This window comes from Panthera leo, chromosome B4 (genome assembly GCF_018350215.1).
Source record: "Panthera leo isolate Ple1 chromosome B4, P.leo_Ple1_pat1.1, whole genome shotgun sequence".
Taxonomy (NCBI): Eukaryota; Metazoa; Chordata; class Mammalia; order Carnivora; family Felidae; genus Panthera; species Panthera leo.
The window spans coordinates 42,863,418-42,888,113 of NC_056685.1; the positions used below are offsets into that span (position 1 = coordinate 42,863,418).

General features: G+C 39.3%; 1 protein-coding gene across 2 annotated transcripts in view; it reads right to left on the reverse strand.

The window, feature by feature from the left end:
• A2M (alpha-2-macroglobulin) overlaps positions 1–23,457 on the reverse strand; it is a 45,756-nt gene extending 22,299 nt beyond the window's left edge. Inside the window, exons 1-17 of one of the 2 annotated variants that reach the window (XM_042945764.1) lie at positions 23,278–23,457; positions 20,546–20,729; positions 19,531–19,690; positions 19,310–19,362; positions 17,130–17,150; positions 16,443–16,611; positions 15,913–15,997; positions 14,210–14,330; positions 13,366–13,480; positions 12,828–12,937; positions 10,834–10,995; positions 5,562–5,789; positions 5,252–5,312; positions 4,116–4,258; positions 3,389–3,538; positions 1,036–1,203; positions 320–428 (exon numbers count right to left, since the gene is read on the reverse strand). In XM_042945764.1, the coding sequence (XP_042801698.1) occupies positions 320–428; positions 1,036–1,203; positions 3,389–3,538; positions 4,116–4,258; positions 5,252–5,312; positions 5,562–5,789; positions 10,834–10,995; positions 12,828–12,937; positions 13,366–13,480; positions 14,210–14,330; positions 15,913–15,997; positions 16,443–16,611; positions 17,130–17,150; positions 19,310–19,362; positions 19,531–19,690; positions 20,546–20,729; positions 23,278–23,363 (2,125 nt within the window). In that variant the 5' untranslated portion in view covers positions 23,364–23,457. Of the gene's footprint in view, positions 1–319; positions 429–1,035; positions 1,204–3,388; positions 3,539–4,115; positions 4,259–5,248; positions 5,313–5,561; positions 5,790–10,833; positions 10,996–12,827; positions 12,938–13,365; positions 13,481–14,209; positions 14,331–15,912; positions 15,998–16,442; positions 16,612–17,129; positions 17,151–19,309; positions 19,363–19,530; positions 19,691–20,545; positions 20,730–23,277 lie in introns of both variants that reach the window. The other variant, XM_042945762.1, reaches the window with a different exon arrangement.
• Positions 23,458–24,696: the final 1,239 nt, after the last annotated feature.

Consider the following 24,696-nt stretch of genomic DNA (forward strand, 5'->3'; position numbering starts at 1 on the left):
GAATTAATCCTTTCTCTTATTCTGTATATCTGTACCTCTGTCTCTCTCTCTCTCTCTTTAAATGGGAGTATAGTTGACATACAGTTCCTGTACCTCTCTTATGAAACTTCTTACAGTCTGCCTTGTATCCTCTCCAGCATTGCATATGTGGGGGCTGGACATAATCAGAATGTTTGGGTTTGTATTGCTATGTGATCTTGAGCAAGAACCTTAATATATCTGAATCACAAGTGCTTTTCTGTTCATTTTATCACATTTTATATTTTTAAAAAATCTTTTGTTTGATTCAGTATATTAGCTTCTATTTTTATTTTTTTACCTGGAGAAGCGAATAGTCTTCGAGATGACTGCATTGCATAGGGTTCAGGTGGTGAACATACTTTGGGTTTATGAATCCTTGTGTTGGTGAATACCTTTAAGCCCATATCCTATGAAGGAAATTATCACTGAATTAATACATAAATGTAAAATATATAGGCACATACTTCATTGAATTTCACAAACATTCCAATTAGCTTAATACTAAACTTTTTTTTTTTTTTAAGTGGAGCCCAACTCAAGCAGGGCCTGAACTCATGACCCTTAGATCAAGACCTGAGCTGAGACCGAGTCAGATGCTTAACTGACTGAGCCACCTAAGTGCCCCAATGTTGAACTTTTAATGCTCACATCTGTAGAAAGGTTATTGGTATACTCACAGAAGTAATTTTATTCTGTTGGTAAAACTCTTTTAACAGTAATATTTTATATATGTGACATTTATAAATAACACAAGGCAATGAATTTCGGGAAAAATTAAAAAAAAAAATTGATTAGTAGTCCAAAAAGTTCTAGCTCTGGCTCTTTGCTATGATCAGATCTGCTACTATTCATAATCTTGGAGAAGTCACTTGACCTCTCTGTGTCCCGTTACCCTCAACTGTGATATGAAGGTATTAAAACAAATATGTATTTTTTGCATATATAATATTCCATGAATCTTTAGAATTCAAAATCTTCAAAACATCTTTAGAATCTAAAATACAAGGAATTTACCTGTAGGAAGCTATACATATCTTTTTCATTTGTATTTGATACAGGCGAATACATGATTCCATTGATAAAGACATTATGGCTATTGACACAGTCTTCATCATCTTCCTCCCGTTGATTCAAACTCGCAGGGAAACCAGTGAGGTCCTTCACCGGTAGCAGGTTATAAACCTGTATGAATGCAAAGGACAAAAGGACAAACTTATTTGTGGCTTATTCTTCTTACGTGCAAAGAGAAAAGAAAAGCATAATTACCGTCAGTCTTGTTTGAGTGCCACTGTTGCTTAAATAATTTACAGAGATGAAGCTGTTTTAAGAATTTTAGGGAAAAATACCCCCAAACATCCCCATCGAAGTACGCAAGGATCATGATAGCTCGTTACACAGTTCAGAGGCAAACACTAGACTCCATACTAGAATGGAATAAAACTTTATTGGGATAAATCTATGCCTGCTATATTTGAGACATGGTATAAAACATCAGGCTGATAGAAGGAAATGATAGTTTTGTCTCTCCTTGTGGTTAGCAACTGACTCAGTGTATAACAACATTAACGAACACATGTTCTGAACGGGCACACGAATAAGTAAATATCCTCTATATAGGATAGGATAATATTTTCTTAGGCATATTCTCCATCTCCCCCCTTGGTTTTTTCTTGAAAGCGTATTATATGTTCTTGTCTATCTCATCTATGGAAGCAGAAGTTCCATGAGAGCATGGCTTCTTGTTGTTCAAGGAGTTCACTAACAGATTCCCTCATTCCAACAAACAGTAGGTACACCTACAACACAGCAGGTACTAAATTAATTCCTGTTGAATGAACGGCTTATGTTACTGGGAACAAATTGTTTCATTAGTAAAATACTATCAAGGCTCGAGAGGACTGGACTAGTGTTCTAACCCAGGTCTACTCCTAAATACCTGAAAGCTTCTACTTTTTTATTAAAAATTAATAGGATATTCTGCCTTATCTATCCACCAGTGTTGCTATAATTTAAAAAGATCCTGAGATGGGGCGCCTAGGTGGCTCTTCAGTTAAGCGACTGACTGTTGATTTTGGCTCAGGTCATGGTCTCATGGTTTGTGGGATCGAGCCCCACGTCTGGCTCGGCGCTAACAGCATGGAGACTGCTTGGGATTCTCTCTCCCTGTCTCTCTGCCCCTTCCCCCCTTAAAGTAAATTAAAAAAAATAAAAAAAATAAAAAGACCCCAAGAAGGATGAAATTGTTCTCTAAACATAAAACATTGTATTTTCCCATATATGCCCTTGCTCCCTCTACTGAAATGTACGCAATACTTCCTTTAGAAGAATTCTAATATTTTCAATTAAATTCCATTTGGAAGGACTAAAAAACTAAAAATATTTTCTTATAACTTTTTTTTTTAGGGAGTAAAAAATATAAATTTCTCTTTGTAAAATTTTGATAGTAAAAAAGAAACTTCCGGAAGAGGTTATTTCAATTGGCTTCATATTGAAAATTTGAAGACACAAGCAAATGACTATTAGCAAGTGTTGACTTGTTTCTCATTGTTCTACTCCAGCATACACTTGTGCTATTTCTTCCATTGATATTTTAAAGGATTTAATTTATTAATGTCATTTATCATATAGTAATTCATTTCTCCAAAAACATTTTTTTTAAAGTTTATATATTCTGAGAGAGAGAAAGCACAAACGGGGAAGGAGCAGAGAGAGAGAGAGAGAGAGAGAGGAGAAACCAAGAATCCCAAGCAGGCTCCACACTGGCGTTGGGGGACTCGAACTCATGAGCGGTGAGACCATGGCCTGAGCTGAAGTCAGATGCTTAACCAACTGAGCCACCCAGGTGCCTCCATTTTTCCAAATCTTTATTCATCAGAGACAATGTATATCTTCCTTCAGAAATTGTGTTCATCTTGGAACCTACAGTGTTTGATATAATTCTTAACAAAAACAGAAATTTGATATTTCGTATCAGTTGTCGTGCACCTAAATGTACCACTTTTGTTAGGCTTTTTCAAACATTACAACTAGTTTGAAAATACCTATTACCAGTTTAGAGAGCTCTAGGATTTCAGGGGCTTGAATGGTGCATGATTTTATTGACATACATATATATAAACAAACACACATGTACATATGCGTGTTTATGTTTGTATACGTATATAAACTTATGTAAACAAATACATATCTATGTGTTGAAATGTAATATATTTCTCACCCAAAAAAGTGCCCATGAAAGAGATCAAAGCTACTAACTCCTAGGTAAATAGAATTTTGATAGATTCTATCTTACTCAGATAGGCCTTTCTCCTCGCCCTGAGCCCCTCGCACGGCCCTTCCTGACCCCCCAGGGCTGCCGGGAACTCACCGAGGCCGCGGACAGCTCAGCCTCGGGCCTCATGAGCAGCACACTTTGGTCCACGGCACGGAGGGCGCAGAGGGACTGAGGAGAAGCTGAGACTCGCAGGTGGATGTGGGAGGCCGGGAGACTTTGTGCTGGACGGAAGCTCAAGTCCACCTATGAAATTGGGGAGAATGGTCAGAAAAACAAATGTCCTGATTTAATTGATCGTTCACAAGTATTTCCTGAGTGTTCCACACATTCAGGACGTACTCACTTTATTTGACTTGGCGGTGGTTGGCACCATGGGAGTCTTGAGGCTTTTTGTCCCCTACGCTTCACTCTGACTCCCAAGAATCAGTTGAACCATTGTAATGATATCTAATTCTTATAAATGATTAAATTTGAGATTCCATTTTTTACCTTTGTTACACGGTAAGGTGTTTGTTAAGTGTGGGTGAGTGCACACGGTTCTAGATGCTCTCATATTTTTCTTTTGGCTCCCTAGTAATCTTAAAAACTCATGTTTCCAACGTTTCATCATAGACGGGAGCAAGATACTCTGAACTGTGTCATATAGTAAGAGACAGTGCACGAGAATTTTAAACTAGGAGGCAAGTGGCATGGATTCCTCGTGTGTCTCTGCCATTCCCTTGCTGAAAATCTCTGGAGGATTCATTTTAACCCCTTTGGCCCCAGTGGTTCACATGCAGAAAATAATTGATAATAATAGCAACTGAAAAAAAAAACCCACCTTGTTGGACAGACAGTTTTCAATCGTATATTTTGCAGAATCCCCAACCACTTCCCCGTCAGGTAAAATGGCGTAGATGAGCAATCGGGCGATGGGAGCAATGTCTGTGTCCACAGGGACTGACACCGAAAAGTGGCCTTTCACTGGAGCGCAGAAAGAATGAGGAATTGTGAGTATGGGTTAGACGTCTCCCCAGGGCTGAAATGAAAGTTTTCTGTCCCACGAAGCCAGTTTTAGGAGCCTGGTCTGGTTAACGGCCGTTTCTATTGGTTGGTATAATAGGTAGCAACCAGCAGACGTAGTAGGCTTAGTAGTAAACATAGAATGTTTACCTCTAAGAATTCTGTACCTCTGAGAACTCTAGCTTTAGGAAGAACCTTATCAAAGTGCTCTCTTCTCTTATCATACAATGGTTCCACGCTAATTTTCAGCTTTAACTCGTCTACACAAAGTTCTGATTTTATCTGAGGGCATGGAGACATCCACTTGGCTACTATTTGATCTAGACTTCACACTAGAGAAGGGAGATAGAACCAGAAGTTATGAAGAAGCGTCAAAAGAGTGGTTCACTGATAAGTTTTGTTGTAAGTGGTCCCTGAGACTTCCTTAGAAGAGCTGAAAACTTCGGAGGTTTATATCGGTCCATATTTATTCATGGTGAGAGTCCCAATCCATGGTGGAAGTACCCAATTTAACCTTTCATAAATCAGAACTATCTTCAAAAGGGAATATGATATAAAGATATAAATGACTCAGCAAAAGACGGAGCATATAGAAAACATTCCAAAATTTTACCTTTCTCTCCATTTCCTAAAACAATTTTAAAATGCCATTTGAGAAGAAGCTCCATGACTGTCTATGGTTTGAAAACGTGGAATATGCATAGATTATAAAACAACAACATCAACACTTTAAATGATCTGGACAGAATACAGTGCTGAAGGAAAAGAAAAGAAATATTCGGTAAAGGGCGAAAAAACAACACCCCATTATTTCTTTCCCCTCTCAGCTTCTCATTTATTGGCGTTAGATGGAAACCCTCTCTCTTTTTTGAAACTATTTCTGGTATTTCTGCAGTGTAAGGCTGACTGTGTCGGAGTGGGGAAGAAATGTGGAATTATGGAAATACTCACTATCTCCCTGCTTCACAGGCAGCACATAGGTCCCAGTTCGGACAATGCCTCCCTTTGCCATTATCTGCAGAAAAGGCAAGGAAAAGGAACTTGGTTTGCCTGACAAAAATCTTACACCCCATGTCTTGCCCTTCATGCGTCATTCTTGCTTTATTGAGCCCGAGCTGGCAATAATTAGCCCAAAGAGAAGCCAAACTTTCAAAAGGAACATGGATCATAAGTCAAAGTAGTGACATCTAAGGAGTTTCATGGTTCTTTGCCCCTCAGAGGGCTCTTGTCTATGGGGAGTCAACCAACTGGCCTTCCTTCTCACCAGATAATAGAACACGAGCTCCTTCAGCGTCTGCAGGGCGTGTCCATTCAGGGTATAATGTGCTTGGACTGTCTGAGTTTGGCCACAGGGCAGTTCATGAGGCATGGGCTCTAGGTGGACAAAACTCTTGCTTAGGGAGAATACAAGGTTAGCAGTGTGATAAGCTTCTTCGTTTTCTGCTGACAGCCATTGATAGCCATAACAGGGACTCTGATCCTTGTATTTGACCTAGTGAATTAAAAAAAAAAAAAACAGTATTAATTTCATAGATCATATGTCAGAGGGAATCAAAGTTCTCACAAAACTGCCTTGGTTCATCGTCCTACCTTAACTAGCACCTAGAAATCTTTTACTCCACAGTAAAAAAGTGAGAGAGTGTTTATCTCTATTGCAGGCCTTTGCACCGCAGAGGCTCCCTGGGTTGGTATTTAAATTTCTGAAGGGCATACACAGAGGCATCTTTTGCTGTGTTTAGTTTGCGCGACAGTTTTTTGGGGGCCACTTTACCTACACAGACAGAGACGCTGGAATTCTAAAAGCCCATTGAGGAGACCAAATAGTCTCCAGAAACTTAAGAACTACTCTTCGGAGACTTATTTACAATGGATTTCCACCAGGTATTATGAATATGTCATATTTCAACCTTAAGGGTCTGAGAACACTTTCTGTCAACAGCGTTGGGTTCCAGAGTTGAGTTGGTCAATTAGCTGAAGTCTATCACTCCTGGGCTGTCTGTGGCTGACTATTTTATTTTGCTTTCTGAATGTTTACTTATTTATTTGGAGAGCGAGAGAGCTTATGTGGCAAGAGCAGGGGAGGGGCAGAGGGAGAGGGAAGGAGAGAATCCCAAGCGGGCTCTGAGCTGCCAGCACAGAGCCTGAAGCGGGGCTCGAACCCACCAACTTTTGAGACCATGGTTTGAGCCGAAATCAAGAGCCAGACACTTACCCGACTGAACCACCCAGGCTGATTGTTTTTAACGCTTTTTGTCCCTCTGGACTCTCAAGGTTCATAAGCCCTTTTGGGGTTGTCATTTAACTCTTCTCCATGCAGAAGACTTTCCATATTCTTTTCAGGCTTCCCCTACCCTCATCCTCACCTCCCAAGTGGCATGAATGAATCCTTGTGTCAGCAAAACACTTTATTTATATTTCAATATATGCTCCAGTGATAACATATAAATAATTACCAAACAGAGGGGTTATTTAAAAATAATATTTTTATTTTCAGGATGAGCACATTGCCTGGCGCGTGGAAAACGTTCAAGACAGTTCTTGATTGAATAAATGGGCGAACACTCAATTTTTAGCTAATTAGGAGATATGGGCTTTAATGCCATCCATGTAAAGTGGTATCAATCAAATATCCCATTTATTTGTCATCATTATTATATAATGTTTACTTGAGTATCCATATATCTCTGTGTATATTTACATTTCCATTGATGAATAGAGAACTCTATGCTAATATAAAGCGAATTATATGGGTATAACAAAAATCTGGAGAAAATTAGAATAGCAGGGGGAAAATAAAGCAAGAACAATAATTTATAGGGTGTATACACATGAAATGAATGCTACTAGCCATGTTAATGGGGCGCCTGGGGGACTCAGTCAGTTAAGCGACCAGCTCTTGGTTTCAACTCAGGTCATGATCTCATGGTTTGTGGGTTTGAGCCCCGCATTGGGCTCTGTGCTCATGGGGGAGACCTGCTTGGGATTCTCTATCTCCCCCTCTCTCTGCCTCTTCCCTCCTTGCTCTCACTCTCTCTCTCTCTCCCTCCCTCTAAAAATAAAACCACCCAAAAAACCTTAAATGCTAGTGATGTTAAAATGGGCTTTTACAGTAATAATATTCATATTCAAGTTAAAGGGGGCTTACTAAGTGCTTTAATATGTATTATCTTTTTCATAAGTACATATTTTTTCTATTTTCATTTCAAAATAACACATTAACTTTTAAAAAAGAAGTTAAACATCACATTTAATCCCCAAACCCTGATAACTAAAGGACATTACTTACAAAAAATTTTTTAATGTTTATTTATTTTTGAGAGTGAGAGAGACAGAGTATGAGTGGGGGAGGGGCAGAGAAAGAGGGGGACACAAAATCCAAAGCAGGCTCCAGGCTCTGAGCTGTCAGCACAGAGCCCGATGTGGGGCTCGAACTCATAAATGGTGAGATCATGACCTGAGCTGAAGTCAGACGCTTACCCGACAGAGCTACCCAGGTGCTCCCTTAAGGACATTACTTTTAAATTGAGATATTCCTAAAAGTAGCTTGAGGATTCTGTGTCTAATACTATAAACATGAATATATTACATACAGAATAATGTCTTCCTTTGCCTATTTAGGGGCCTAGTATTTGAAAAGCCATTTGGGTTGATTGCACTTTCTTTCATAAAAGAAAAAAACCTTTATTAAATTTTGTTTCTCATGTTTTTTTTTTTTTTTCCTTAAAGTCTCTAGGCTTACTTTTTATTTTTTTTTTAATTTTTTTTAACGTTTATTTATTTTTGAGACAGAGAGAGACAGAGCATGTACAGGGGAGGGTCAGAGAGAGGGAGACACAGAATCTGAAACAGGCTCCAGGCTCTGAGCTGTCAGCACAGAGCTCGATGCGGGGCTCGAACTCACAGACCACGAGATCATGACCTGAGTCGAAGTCGGCCGCCCAACCAACTAAGCCACCCAGGCGCCCCTAGGCTTACTTTTTAAATTTCATAGTTGTTTCATTAACTTCACTGCTCAATGCAACAAGATCTACATTCTTCCTTGAATGTCAATCACCTTTCTGATTCTGACCTCTAGATCTACCTTATCTTCTTTAACACGTTAATGCAAAACTCACTTCTTTACCCCAGAGAACAGTAATGTAGCTCTGTGGATTCTGCAAAGTTCCCATGTGCTACGTGTACCTCAGCCGGCTTTCCATCAAAAGTTACAATAGTGTTTTCATTACCTCCCATTTCTCCATACTACTGGACTCTGGGTTCCTTGTGAATGGAAGTAAATCATAATCTGTGCAATGGCATTTTCTGTTATTTTCGCTATTTCTTCGTCTATAGAGCTTGACTGAATACAGCCTTTTCTTTTTTCTGTAATTTATATGTAACAAACATTTTCTCAAAACCCTCAGCCTCATGCTCTCTAGTCTCATTTTTCTGGCAGTCTCTGTCTTCATTTCAGGACGACTCAACTTAGGTTACCAGGTTTTTCCTCTTGTTTCTCCCCTCCCCCCCTTTTTTTTGTTTCAAGTTTTTATTTAAATTCTTATTAGTTTCAAAATGTATTATCTTATTTGATGGGGCACATGCACCCCAATATATTTAAATGCTATATATTTATAGCAGCATTATCAACACTAGCCAAATTATGGAAAGAGCCCAAATGTCCATCCACTGATGAATGGATAAAGAAGATGTGGTATATAAATACAATGGAATATTAGTCAGCCATCGAAAAGAATGAAATCTTGCCATTTGCAACAACATGGATGGAGTTCGAGTGTATTATGCCAAGTGAAATAAGTCAGATAGAGAAAGAAAAATACCATATGATTTCACTCATATGTGGAATTTAGGAAACAAAACAAATATATGGGAAGGAAAAGAAAAGAGAGAGGGAAACAAACCATAAGAGACTGTTAATGATAGAGAACAAACTGAGGGGTGATGGAGAGAGGTGGATGGGGGATGGGCTAAATGGGTGACGGACATTAGTTGTGATGAGCCTAGGGTGTTATACGGAAGTGATGAATCACTGAATTCTACTCCTGAAGCCAATACTGCACTGTATTGGCTAACTAGAATTTAAATACAAAGTTGAAAATAAAAAATAATTTAAAAAATGTATTATCTTATTTAATTCTCACAACAACCCCAGGAATTAGGTACTAATATTGTATCCACTTTACAGATAAGAAAATAAAATATAGAAGTTTTTCGTTATTTTCTCTTAATATAGAGTTAAGCCAGGATTTTAATATAATTTATCTGATTCTGGAACCTACTCTTTTCTTTTCTTTTCTTTTCTTTTCTTTTCTTTTCTTTTCTTTTCTTTCCTTTCCTTTCTTTCTTTCTTTTCTTTTCTTTCCTTTCCTTTTCTTTTCTTTTCTTTTCTTTTCTTTTCTTTTCTTTTCTTTCCTCCTTTCCTTTCCTTTCCTTCCCTTTCCTTTTTTCCTTTCTTCTTTCTTTAAACACTTTCTTCTTAATGGTGGAAAAAACACATACCAAAAATGACCATCTTAGTTATTTGTAAGTGAACAGATTGCTGGTGTTAAGCAGTGTGCAATAGATCTCCAGAGTTTTTTCATCTTTGTAAAACTAAAGCCAATAAACAACAATTCCCCATTTCTCCTCTGCAGCCCCTGGCAACCACTATTCTACTTTCTGTTTCTATGACTTGACTATTTCAGGTACTAATGTAAGTGGAATCATACAGTTTGTGTGTGTGTGTGTGTTTGGTAACGGGCCATTTCACGTAGCATAATGTCTTCAGGGTTCATTCACATTGTAGCATGTGACAGATTTCCTTTCTTTTTTTTTTTTTTAATTTATTTTTTTTAAGGTTTATTTATTTTTGGGACAGAGAGAGACAGAGCATGAACGGGGGAGGGGCAGAGAGAGAGGGAGACACTGAATCTGAAACAGGCTCCAGGCTCTGAGCCGTCAGCACAGAGCCCGACGCGGGGCTCGAATTCACGGACCGCGAGATCATGACCTGAGCTGAAGTCGGACACTTAACCGACTGAGCCACCCAGGCGCCCCAGATTTCCTTTCTTTTTAAACCTGATACCATTCCACTGTATGTATAGACTACCTTTTGTTTTTCCATTCATCTGTTGGTGGATATTTGAGTTGCTTCCCCTTCTTGGTTAATGTGAGTAGTGTTATTATCAACATGAGTGTGCAAATATCTCTTTGAGACTCTGCTTTCAATTATTTTGAATATACATCCAGAATGAGATTACTGGATCATACGGTAGTTCTATTTTTAAATTTTGGAGGAACTGCCATGCTGTTTTCCACAGTGGCCACACCATTTTGCATTCTCAACAGCGCACAAACGGAACCCACGCTTTTAACCACAACACTACACTGCCTCCCTTTTAATAGTGTTTTCAAAGTTGACCTGAAAAATTGACTTACAATTTCTTTTTTTTTTTTCATTTCCATAGGACTAAACACCACTTGGAAATTTCACCACTTCTAGGTTGCAACCTTATTTTCAAGGCTATTTCATGTCATTGGTGACGTCTCTTCCAACTTACCCTGACAGTGAGAGAGGTGCCCATCACGCTGGTGGGGTCGATAGAGAACTGTACCAGGCCATGCTCATCAGTGGTCGCATTGGATTTATAGTTAGCTTCATTTGCTGTGATGAAGATGAGTTCATTTGGCATGGGGACACCTTTCCCATCCACTAGTTGCACCTGAAGATTAAAATCTGTGGATCAGTTATATGGTTAATACCCAGCAGTCACCAAACATTCATTCTATCACAAATATTTCTTGAGTACGTCCTGTATGTTGGATATGGTTCCAGGCATTGAGGCTATCGCAGTGAACAAAACAAAGCTCCGCCATCTAGATAGAGCTCACCGTCTAGTAAAAGAGATAGATGTTAAATAAATGCATAAATGATATATACGTGTTTAGTGTTTAGTAGTCATCAGTCCTGAGACAAACAGTAAAGCAGTGTAAAGGGATGGGGAATCATGGAAATGAAGATAAGGATGACCTGAAAAGTGTATTCTCTGGATATTTTAGAAGTGCTGTGGGTTACACAGAACCCTTGGAGAGTCACAGAACACAAGAGTCAGATCGTAATGACAATTTTTAACCCCTTAGCCAAACTTAATTGAGCCCCAGGCACTTATTTGGTGGCTGACCGTTAGCTTTTCATGGATTAGTGTTCTGAAGTATAATAAATGCACAAGTTAGAAGTTGCTAATACATTATCCCGTGTACTTTTCTAGTTGCTTTCTATATATCTGCTTCCCAGTCTAGATTTTCCAACTTTTGGAAGGTAGGCAGATAGCAGGAGGCACTCCCCATGTGCAAAATGCAAAATTGAGGCGAATCATATAGTATTCAGTAAGGGCCAAAAGTGAAATTACTGCTAATGTGGAACTCAGTAGATGAGTAGTCCAGTTAAGATTTCAAAGAGGATGATTCTTTATTAGTAGAAGTCACTTTTGGTTGCAGGAAGCACTGTTCAAAGACTTGGGTCAACGTATGTAATTAATTCGTAAGATCTGAGTTCGCCAATGAAACATTGGCTGCGCGGGCAAAGTCAAGGTTAGATTCTCTCGAACTGATGAGAGAGTCTTATGACTGATGGGGTGGTTATTTGGTAGGAAGGAAATACAAAAATAGTACAATCTACTTCTGAGAAATTAAAAATAAATAGACTGTGCATTTTAGGAAGTGACTAGTTTCTGAAATTGTTTGCTGTCAGAACATAATCGAGACATTCTAAAACACACTTCACCACTTCTTAATGGGGTCTAGTCCCTCTGTCTTTTACAGTCTCCACACCTGAAACCTCAATAACATTTCCATTAAGAATATGATACACGGTAATTACTCATTGGTGGGCATACAACTGTCATCTCAGACTTTTGGAGTCAGAAAGACCCATTTGCACATATCTGTTTCCAATAGAAAAATAACAATACAAGGTTTTTCGTAGACACGTGAGAAAATTTATATTTTTAGAATCTGGAAATCTTACACAGCAGTATTTTACCCTTATGCGTACTGGTTTTTAGTACATTCTTGCGAGTGTAAAAGAAAGTAGTGTTAACTGTAATATCCATGGAGAAACACTAGGTACAGTAGAATCTTTTAGACTTCAAAATAACAATTAAAGCCACCTACCCACTCACTACCATATAAAGTTAGGATCATGTAAGTGATCAGAGGATCATGTAAGTGGCCACGGGGAATTTTGAGATTCTTCTGAGGAAATATAAAAACCTGACACTATCTACTGGTAGTGAAAAGATGAAAAGATTGAGTGACATTGCACAATGCTGTTCAAAAAGTGGGGGAAAACAACCCTTCTGATTTTGATGGTGCTTTAGAATGATTTTATAGATTTCATATACAAATTTATAGAGGGAAAGATTTATTTTTATGTGGTTTTATACCTTTGCTTATATTAATCAATAGATAATATTAAGCAGGTCCGGTTTTAGCAGGATATATGTTTATTAAATGACGCTACGTAATTTGATTTGTGAATTAGAAAATACTCCACCTGCCCAAAGAAGGGGATCCCTTGTCTAAAGTATGGGTCCACTTTCACAAATGAGAGTTTGGTTATGGTTCTTGTTATTTCACTGGATCCTTTTCCAGTTAATTCTACCTCTGGAAAAAAAAAGAAAGAAAATAAATTGCTTTTTGGAAGGATGATCCCCCCTGAACAACAACTTCTTCTTCTTCTTCTTCTTCTTCTTCTTCTTCTTCTTCTTCTTCTTCTGTAATGTTTTTAACTTAGTTTTGAGAGAAAGAGAGAGCACAAACAGGGGTGGGGCAGAGACAGAGGGAGACACAGAATCAGAAGCAGGCTCCAGGCTCTTTGAGCTGTCAGCACAGAGCCCACCTTGGTGCTCGAACTTGTGAACTGCGAGATCATGACCTGAGCCCCAGTCAGACGCTCAACCGACGGAGCCACCCAGGTGCCCCAATCCCCCCTGAACTTCTTATGTTACTACTTCCCTTCCAATTCATAATTTGGCAAAGGAAATAAATCAGTGTTCATTGCTTTTCCCCCCATACCCACATGGTACACAAACCTGTTCCTTCTTCTTGGATCTTGGCCTCCACTTCAAGCTTCATTTCATACCCTTGTCTCTTCATCTGGAAGATCTTGGTTTTTATTTGTTGAGAAAAGCAGCCCTGGCTGTTTAGCTAGGAGGGGATAAAGCAAAATATAGAAACGTAATACTGGACAGGTCAGTGGTCGGTTAATCTGGTGGGATTTTTTGAAGGGACAATGTAACCCAGGGGTTTTCTAATAACAAGAACACAATAAATATTCTCTAGGGATTAGTTATGATTACATTTCCTGATAGCATCTGGTTTATTACAGACATATATTTCTTAGTATCTGATATTCCCTAGAGTTAATGGGATAGGCATGCCTTAAAAATTTGTGGGTAATCTTACTGTAGCGAGGACCTAACTTTTCACCAAAGCCGGGCCCCCCTTCCATAGTACACAACTGTTGCAAGGAAGTGGCTGCCCATCTGAAGACTGTGTTTCCTACCTCCCTGGCACGTAGGTGGGGCCATGTGACAAGTTCTTGCTCACGGAGAGAAGGCAAAACCTATACCCTTCCCAGCCCAAATGCTTAACAGGTATAATGATTTTCCTTCTTCCTTCATACAAGTAGATGGCCAAGGCAGCTTTCCACTTCCACTATTCTGGGTGCTTGGTGAACCAAGCACACCCCCAGTAGCCAATTATAAGAAAGAAATAATTCTTATTGTGCTAAATCACTGACATGTAAATTACTGTGGCTAACACAGCATTCTCTTGTAGAGTGTTCTCTTCCTGGGTTAGCACCATGTTGTAACTCACTGCTTATCAACAATGTCTCTGTTGTTAGTTCCTTAGGAGGAACAGTCTTCCACCTACCTGTTGACTGAATTTCTCACAGATGGCCTGCGACTCTCCACTATAGCAGTTAGAAGGGTTACTGTACTTTCTGCACATGCTCATAGTCAGATGTCCTTGGACAGGCTTCCCGTATGTGTATCTGTCATAGGAACATTGCCAAATGAATCAAAGCAGACATTGAACATCCCCATTTTCTACCTATTTATATTCCCCCTTTAGCTGAAGTATATTTCCTCTCTGTACTTCCCTCTAATCTCTGCAGGGCCTTCACAATGCTGAGAGCAAGTAAGTTAAGTAATGACCCTTCTTTTTAACAAATCTCTAGTGCGACATGCTGAGATTTACTAGTCTTCTTTGATCATGTCTTTTTTACCCCTTAATTTTTTATTTTTAATCCCATCTTTAAAAAGATACATCTCTTATTACCAAAGCTACCCCTGTTCTTAAGAGAGAGGGGAAAAAAACAATACCAACAAAATAAAGAAGAGAGAAAATGCCCTCAATTCTACCTAGGAATACAAACTATTAATATGATGGTGTCTCTTTCCATTATCCTCTTGTGATGTGTAGCCTTCTCTATGTATATGGAGTTTAACTTGTTTACTTTTTATGAAACTGGGGTTGTGCCATATAGATATGTCATTGATGGTTGATGTGTTTTCAAGGGCATTTGTTTGCTTCCCTATCTAAAACATCTTCTGAATCTTTACTTGCAAGAGTATTGGCTCACCAGTTACATAGGATCAGGAATTTGGTGGCGATTATTCTGAGACAGTGCTGGGGCAGGGACCCTGAGGAATTGTGGGTGCATTACGTGTGCGGTCGTTGGCAGGGCTGGTTTCTTCACTCTGTTTGCTCTTTCTGCTAGTGCTATCGATGGGCGACTGGGGATGGGAGCATTAGATTTTAGAAACATGAATTTTCAAGGTTGGAAAGGACCAAACTGAGATATCATGTCCAGTCTCATCAGGAAAAATGGCAGTGCTGAGAGGAATGTGACATGACTTGGGTAGACCGACGACTCAGCTGAGATCTTGGTAATATGCCTATCTCTACAAATTCTGAATCAAAGCTATTTTTCCACTATGTATGCAAGGTCATGTAAATGATCTGTTGATGACAGAATTTCCTCTACCTGGGAAATGGGAAAGTCAGTATCCTTCAACACTATCCCATTTGTGTGTGCGTGTGTGTACGTGTGTGTGTGCGCGTATAGCTTTGTCACTTTCAGAATCAGTCCTCATAGATAGGTTCTCTAGGAACAGTTGCTTGCCCCGTGATAGTTATGACGATGCTGGTAAGGACATGAAAGAACATAAGAAGGAAAGATAGAGAAGCAACAGGCGAGGAAGGTTCTAGAGATGGGATGATTCCATGTACTTAAAGTATTTGTCCTCCCACTGTTCTTAAAGAAATGAGTGAAAATATCCCAAATGGTGAGTCTCCTTTTTTTTTTTTTTTTTAAAGTTTACTTATTTTGAGAGAGAGAGAGAGTACACACGAGCGAGGGAGGGGCTGAGAGAGAGAGAAACAGAGAGAGAATCCTCCCTGATGCCAGCACGGAGCTGGACGTGGGGCTCTAACTCAGGAAATGCGAGATTATGACCTGAGCTGAAATCAAGAGTCAGACACTTAACTGACTAGCCACCCAGGTTCCCCATGGTGAATCTCCTTTAAATAATTCTCTCAAACGATAAAAAAAATAATAACAATAAACTCACAGGCCACATACTGACACATTCACCTCTTCTTCCAAGATAGTGATTATCTTTGGCATTGTTACTTGCACTTCAAACTTGGGGAGCACTGTTCATCGGAGATAAAGGAAGTTAGTGATTGTTTTTCAACTTTTGGGGAGTTAGTATTCTCAGTTTCTCTGTAACAATTCCCTAACAGTGTTTTAGCGTCCTGAAAAGTTAGCTGTACTCTTCCCTCCAACCACCTTACCATCAAATGGATATTCTGATTGAAGGACTGTGACAGATCACTGTAATCCTAATGAATTATGGAAGCCTTCTCTTAAAGGTATTTTACATTTTTTTTGAGATTAAAAATTATTACAAAAAGTAACCAAGCTATACAAAGTCCTATTCACAGATTATTGATAGTCTTATTGGGGTTAGATATAACTGATTCTACTCGAAGCCCAACCTCACATGTAGGAAATGAAAGGACTCTAAATAACCTCAAATTCCAGGCCCTGGAAGTTTGGATATGAAGAAAATGCTCCGTGACTTTCCATTATCCATACCAAATTCCTCCACGGCGAAGGGGTGCTCCGTTCTTCCACCTGATTCCTTCTGTACCACCACCTTGTAAGAGCCCTGGATGGGCTCTGATGAGAGGGGAAAGGCCAGTTGCGTGAGGCCACTCGCTAACTTGAGTTTCTGCCATTGTGCGATACGATTTCCTTTCGGGTCCTATGGATACAGTAATTGTAACTTACAAAAGAGCCTAGAGCCTTAGAGACAATAACAGAAATCTATGGAGACCCCTATGTTATTCACAAAGACAACCAATGGGGTGGTGGTGAAGGGAGGGAAGGAAGATGACTTAAAACTATCTGGTGCTGTATGAACTCAGACATTTCTCCCTTTTTTTTTTTTTTAATTTTTTTTAATGTTTATTTATTTTTGAGACAGAGAGAGACAGAGCATGAACGGGGGAGGGGCAGAGAGAGAGGGAGACACAGAATCGGAAGCAGGCTCCAGGCTCTGAGCCATCAGCCCAGAGCCCGAGGCGGGGCTCGAACTCACGGACCGCGAGATTGTGACCTGAGCTGAAGTTGGACGCTTAACCGACTGAGCCACCCAGGCACCCCCAGACATTTCTCCCTTAATGACAAGCTTCCGGTAGAATGTAACAGCCTCTCAAATATGAACATTTTCTCTAAATGTATTACTTTAATTCTGATTATGGAATGTTTCCTGTTGCTTACCTGAATGAATACAAGTGGAATCTGAAAGACAAAAGAGAAATAAAGTAATGTAGAATTATTTTCAAATATTCTTAATTGTGATTTATAAGCAAGACATCTTTATGCAGAATACCTCTATCTATAGTAAAACAGGAAAAAAATTCAGGTTAAGTTTTATAAAACTTTTAACTAATCTATTTTAAGCAATTAATAAATAATATTAAGAGCTTATTAAGCTATCAGCAAAATATAGGTATGTGCACAGCCTTTCATTAGCGATAGTATTTACTGACATTACTTCAATGCTTATAGCATCAAGTGAGGAATACTCACTCCTTTGTTATGAAATTTTACGGATTAAGAAATAAACACCAACAAAATTATAAGTAACCATACTCAGATCCAAATATTGAGATGGCCACAGAATTCTTAGTTCGAAGAATAAAGAAGAGGAATAGCTCCTCTGCTATAATAGTTAGTCATTTAAAAAAATGTGTATTTATTTTTGAGAGAGCACAAGTGGGGTGGGGCAGAGAAAAGGGAACAAAGGATCCAAAGCGGGTTGTGTGCTGATGACAATGAGCCTGATGCAGGGCTCCAACCCACCAACCGTGAGATCATGACCTGAGCTGAAGTCGGACCTTAACCAACTCAGCCACCCAGGTGCCCCAAGATACATATTTTATATATTCTTAATATTTATATATTTATAATTTTATATTGATACTGATTTGATATTTAATATTTATGAATTTAAGATATATATCAATGATATATCAGTCATGTATCTGAAATATAAAGAATATATATGATAAACATATTATATACACACACACACTCACACACCTGATTTATATACCAGGTAGGGAAATGCCAAGAAGAAAAAACGGGGGACAGTAAGGCTGCTACAATGATGGATAAGGTGCTTATTTTAGACGGAGGTGTGAAAGTAGAAATTAGGAGACCAGCTTCAAGGTTACTGAAATGGTCTTTTTTAGAAGTGATATTGGCCATGGGGCACCTGGGTGGCTCAGTTGGTTGAGCTTCCAGCTTTGGCTCAGGTCATGATCTCATGGTTCATGAGTTTGAGCCCTGCCTTGGGCTCTCTGCTTGCTGTCACCACAGATCTTGCTCTGGATTCTCTGTCCCTTCTACTCTCTGCCTCTCCCCTGCTCGTTCTCTCTCTCTCTCTCTCTCTCAAAATAAATAAACTTGGGGCGCCTGGGTGGCTCAGTCGGTTGAGCGTCCGGCTTCGGCTCAGGTCATGATCTCGCGGTCCGTGAGTTCGAGCCCCGCGTCGGGCTCTGTGCTGACTGCTCAGAGCCTGGAGCCTGTTTCACATGCTGTGTTTCCCTCTCTCTCTGATCCTCCCCCGTTCATGCTCTGTCTTTCTCTGTCTCAAAAATAAATCAACGTTAAAAAAAAAAATAAACTTAAAAAAACAAAAGACGTGATATTGGCCAGGATGAGATTGTAGTAATTCAAGTGGTAAGAAATAGAAATAGTCTGGATATATTTCAAGCTAACATGGCTTTCAGATGTAGTGGATGCGAGTGTCAAAGAGAGGAAGCAGGGATTACGTGAGAATCTTTTGTTTAAGGCGTTAGAAGAAAAGAATTGCCTTTGAGACAAGAAGATGTGGTGGGGTGGTGGGTTTGGGAGAGAAAAACGAAGACTCTTTTGTTTGATGTCTGCATTAAAGTTGAAAGAGTTATTTCTTATCAATATCAAGTAGGGTTAGTTTCACTTGACCTTAGCCAAAAGGCTGAGAAGCGATCAAGTAGTGTTAGTTTCAAGGAACAAAAACTGATTACACTCTTCCTTTATAGAGGAGGTTTTTGGTAGGTATGTTTAGAAAAATTCTAACTCTTTGAGAGTTTATTTGAATTTAAGCTGTTTGATGGTGTAGGTGGGTCTATTATGTAATATCTCTTTCTAATTTGCCTAATTGAGAACTTTATAAGGAATAAGTTTAACTGTGTGACAGGTGACTAAGTACCAGTACCAAGATGGAAAGAATTAGGTACTCTCTTGAGCTGGGGTTCTGGTTTAAATGAAGACCTCTCACTGTTGTACTGCCAGAAATCACCACCAGTGATACCAGATTCTTCTTCTCCCTGGTCCTCCTCCAACACCAAAAAGAGGCTTCCAGATTGTTTATCCAGATAAGAATGATTCCATATAGACATTTGGAGACTCACCAACTCACTCAGGGGGTGAAAATTTCCATCCAATGAGACAACACGAAACTTCACTGAAACAGAAATATTTTCCATGAGTCCCAGAGACCTTAAGTCAGGCCTATGGGCCGGTGAGACAAACTTTTAAAGAACCAGGACTACAAGACCTTTGACTGGGGAATATGCAGGGGAGGAAGATCTTTTCTTTTGGGAGTTGTTCTAACTGTAGGGCCTCTTCATACCTGTTTGCCCTGGTTTGTAGATGGCTTTGTCTGTCTGGACGAAGACCAGACTCTCTTCATTTTTAACCACGACTGTGGTCCGCTTCTTGAATTCTTGGGTTGGTCCTTTCACTTGGACAGTGAGGAACATGACCTCCTCATTGGATGGAGATCTTGGGACCTGAAACATAAGACAGACCCCAAGAACCCATTCAGTCTCCCAAGTTTCCCTCGCCACCCCGTGTTCCTCTCCTCCCTGAACATCTGGCCCCTTTGCTTCACTGCACCCCCCTGATTGTCAGTAGGGGAAGTTGCCATGGACAGGAATTACTTCTGTCATTTTACAAATGGGGAGACAGAACAGAAGATGGAGGAAAATATATCAGTAAAAGAGGTCATAAGTGAGACTCACATCTCCTTATAGATCAACAAATACAGTCCTGATTCAATTATATACTGAACTTTACCAAGCTGATGTTATGTGCTAAAAGGGCATGGTAGGAATATATTTTAAGGCTATGGGAAAGAAAACTACCATAGTTTATTGGCCGTAGGCTATAAGCATGTTACATGTGGGCAACTCTGAAGAGATTGGATATGTGCTTATGGAAATTTCTACAATTTTCACTCTTCAGTATGGGGTGATGTGTTCCTGTCAGGCCACCACTGGGGGTGTACGTCATGCATTGGTCTAGTGTGCCTTATTAATATTTTTTTCTATTTTCCATTTCACAGAAGTCACATTTTAAGAAGAAGTCACATTTTCCCTTTGTCTAGTGCGTACTGCTTTTTCCCTTCCTGGCTAACAGAAATTTTCTTTGGTCATTAAGTTGATTTTTAATATGCCTATAAATATTTGGCTCCCATGGCTGGAAATTCACACACACTGCTTCTTAATTCCTATGCATAGTTACTACATTTAGATTTCTTTCTGAAGTCTTTTCCAGGCTCTCAAAGTTTTATCTTGACTGAATTCTAGATGCCTATGACCCTAACCAGTAGAATCAAGTGTATTAAGTCAAATAGGCATACTCACAGTGAAGGAGACGCAGTGGAATAAATCCTTCTCCACCACCAGGTCAGTGAAGAGGCTCTGGTTTCCCCTGAGGGACTCCAAGGAAGCACTTACAGTCACTGTCTCATCCAGGTAGCTCAGAAGGATGCAACCCTTCTCAGGGGTCTCAGTATGGAGCAGGGAGGGGACCAGGGCCATGTACTGCCTGGGAATCGGGGAGTCCAGTTAGAGGAGAGTGTAGGAGGGGAATCACCCTGGTGTTATCGCCAGCACTATTTTCCATCACAATTATTGTTACTATCATTCGTTCTCTACCACAAGAAGACATATTGGTGAACATGAAATTGATCTCTGCTGTGGAACGGCACGTGTGAGACTTATTCCCTGTTCCATCACCAATGCCATTGCAGTGAACATTTGACTCGTGTGAGCAAATATGCTGAGACACCTCACTTTCAGGAACACCGTATGCAAGCCCAAATTCAAATCAGAAATAGGCCGATTACACTTATGGTGTCGTAAATCTATTTTACACTGGGACTGTTGTAAAAAGCAAGCAAGGTCTCAGGGGAGACATTACAAAAACCAATCAACGTGCAATACTTTCCCTGGATATATATATCCAACAACCCTGTGAAAATCGTATGGAAAATACTTGCTTCCACTTTGTAGATATGGAATCTGACGCTCAAAGAAAGTCATTAGTTTAAAGTCTCAGTTGTGGTGAGCAACTAATGTTATCTTCTTGTTACCTAACTCTGGCTCCTTGCATTTTCAATATTTGCCCTTCAGTTCTTGGCTAGACAGTGGTTCCGCCCACAAATGGCCTTCTAGTGATGGAATTTTGGGCCGAGATAACTCATGAGCAGAACAGACTTTGACAATACCCTCATACATAGTTTTATTGGCTGTGTAGTTTTCAAACATTTCTGCTCACAGAATTCCTAAAATAATTTTTAGACACTACACATTCCTTACATATTTTCCAGTAAACATGTATATTTTTGTCACAAGTTTAAATAATAGCAAAAGATACTATTTCCAAAGACATTTTTAAAGTTAAAACTTACATCAGTCTTTTATAAGTTTTTGATGGGTTCTTAAATATTCTAGCAACAACATACCCAATATGACCTATTTAAAAAATATGTCAAAATGTCCTTTCTGTGATGATCAGAAATTTAACATCTTTCTTTTTTTTTTTCCTCCTTAAACTTGAATTACCATGCCACTGACTACACAGAAGTTTGTCCTAAGGCTTTAATGCTTCAAAATATGTTCATGGATAACTCTGGCTTCTTTATTAACTATGTATGTATATATATATATATATATATATATATATATATATATATATATATATGCTCATACATATAATACTATGGATGGGTGCTTAATTTAACTTTAACTCTTTTTTTTTTAATTTAAAAAAAAATTTTTTTTAACATTTATTTATTTTTGAGACAGAGAGAGACAGAGCATGAACGGGGGAGGGGCAGAGAGAGAGGGAGACACAGAATCGGAAGCAGGCTCCAGGCTCTGAGCCATCAGCCCAGAGCCCGACGCCGGGCTTGAACTCACGGACTGTGAGATCGTGACGTGAGCCGAAGTCGGACGCTCAACCGACCGAGCCACCCAGGCGCCCCTTAACTTTAACTCTTTATGCGACCATAAAGTTGTAAATGCTAAGCATTTTCTTCTGGATTGAATTCTTTTTAGAAGTCTTATGAGAATACAACTGATCAAAACAATATGAATGTATTACAAGTCATGATTCACACATACTATAGCAAATAAAAATATTTTTGAAGCACATATTTAATGAGAACAATGAGCTGTTTTTGTGTTTCCACGAATGGCTATTCCTTAATAGCAAGAATTGAAAGAGGCCTAACATTAATTGTGTTGCTATTTTTAGTCTGTATAGACATGAGTGCCGTGAAAAACTGTTTACCTGAAAGTAAATAAAACACAGATAAAACAAGTATATCGTTGTTACCGGTTCTTGCAACTCCTTCTGCATTATATACCAACATTCACCAAGTATCTATTATCTATTATCTATTATCAAGTATCTATTATCAAGAATTGCTTCTAATCACCTGTCAGCTGGTATTTTGTTTGGATGCCCCTCAACTTTGTTGACACAAAGCATTCATCATCACATAATCTGCCAAAGAATTTTCTCCCTCATCGTTAGAATCCTTTGCTTTCTCCACACCAATATCAATATTTCAAATCGTTTTTATGATTTGGCATCCTACAGATTTTTATACCCCAGGACAGTGCTCCATGGTAGCATATGATTGAAGGAGAGGTTTGCCTTTCTTTCTTTCTTTCTTTCTTTTTTTCTTTCTTTCTTTCTTTCTTTCTGTCTTTCTTTTATAAAGTGGAAGATGGACAATTAAGGAAGGGGAAGTAATAAAGGATAAATAGCACGGTCGAGAGCAAGCAATCTGAATGTGAGGATCTGGAAATCGATTCCTTTGAAAGGATCACTTCCCAAAGCCCCTTAGAAAGTCTTTGCATATGCCTAGCAAATTTAGAAATTCAGAGATTTGGAGAGTTGGAGAAGATTAGTTAAGAATAAGTAAAGAATGAATAAACCAGATTTATGAAATCTCATCATGGGAAGAGACTTTAGGGGTAAGAAGGTGACAGTTTCATGGGAAAGACAAATGAATCACACAAAGGAGAATCAGAGAGGATTCTTTTTTAGGGAAAGGATTCTGCATGTTCTATGTGAAACTCACAGTTTTCCAGGGACTGAGGCATCTGCAGGCAGGAAGATCAGAAGGAGGAGAATAAGATTTGGATGAAGCAGTTTGTTCTTCCCCATGCTGCAGGGAGAAGGGCCCCCAGGAGACCAGACCGTACTGCACCCCGCTCCCCTGCAACTGGTCTGGTCCCAGACATTCCTCAGGGCAACTAGGCTTTATGCTGCTCTCTGTGCAAACAGGAAGTTCCACCCACACATGGTGTCTAAACAAAGTAGAGGTCTCTGAACTTCTGTGAAAGGGTCATTGCTCTCAGGGGCCCAATTACAGTCAAGGTTAATTCCTTGTGGGCTAAAGAGAATTCCTGGAGGGATAAAATCCACATTCCCCTTCATGCTCGCTTTCTCTGCCTTTTACTGTAAAGCAGCTAATCGGGTTTGCAACCCCTTCTCTCTCTTACTTCTTCGTTCCATTTCCCCACAGCTCCTTTTGTGGCTTTCCTCACGTCTCTTGCCTGAATAGTTGGCAAGGGAAGCTACAATTTAAGCAACACTGGACAGGCTCAAAATAGCTATTTCACTTCAGGTCAGCGTGCCTGCAAGTCCTCCATTAGATATGCCTGCTCACATGTTGAAGCAGTTTCAGCATTCAGGAGTTCTCTCTGGAAATGATATTGGATTGAGCTAATAGGTGTTTGACCTTAGGGATATTACTGGATGGCGGATGTGGAGCCAGATCCTGGGGGAATGAAAATAGAAAATACTTTCCTGTATTGAGATAGTGAGAAGCTGAAAAGAGAAATGGCAGGACCTCAAGAACAAAGCTTTGACCTACAGTGCAAAAATCACAATAGTCTTTATCATTTACTGTACACACACGTTTTGTTACTGCCTTCTAAATATACTACTCTTCAACAGTCTTTAATCATATAAACTATTTCATCCATCCACCCATCCATCCATCCATCCATCCATCATGTATTCAACTATCTATCTATTCAAACTATCCATCCATCCATTCATCCACCCATCCATCCATCCATTCAACTATCTGGTTGTTTTATAAGTATTTATCAAGCCACGTAGGGCTCAGTATCATGCAAATTATGGAGATGGAATGGTCAAATATGTAGAAACAGGTATGCACTAAAAAGTCTTATGTTCTGTGGGTGTGAAAGCAGACAAATAAACAAGCAATAAAAATACTGTAGCCAAACATTATTATTATTATTTTTTGGCCCCTATAACATGAATATTTATTTGCTTGATTCTGTCCAAAAGATTCCTTAACGTATCCTCCTTTTAAAAATTCTTTGCTTTCTTTGCTCTTCAGCTTGGGTGCTTTCTATTATCCTGTCTTCCAGATCACTGCTGTGTTTTTTTTTTTGTTGTTGTTGTTGTTTTGTTTTTGCATCTCCTAATCTACTCTTCCGCTAGCATATTTTTATGTCGGTTA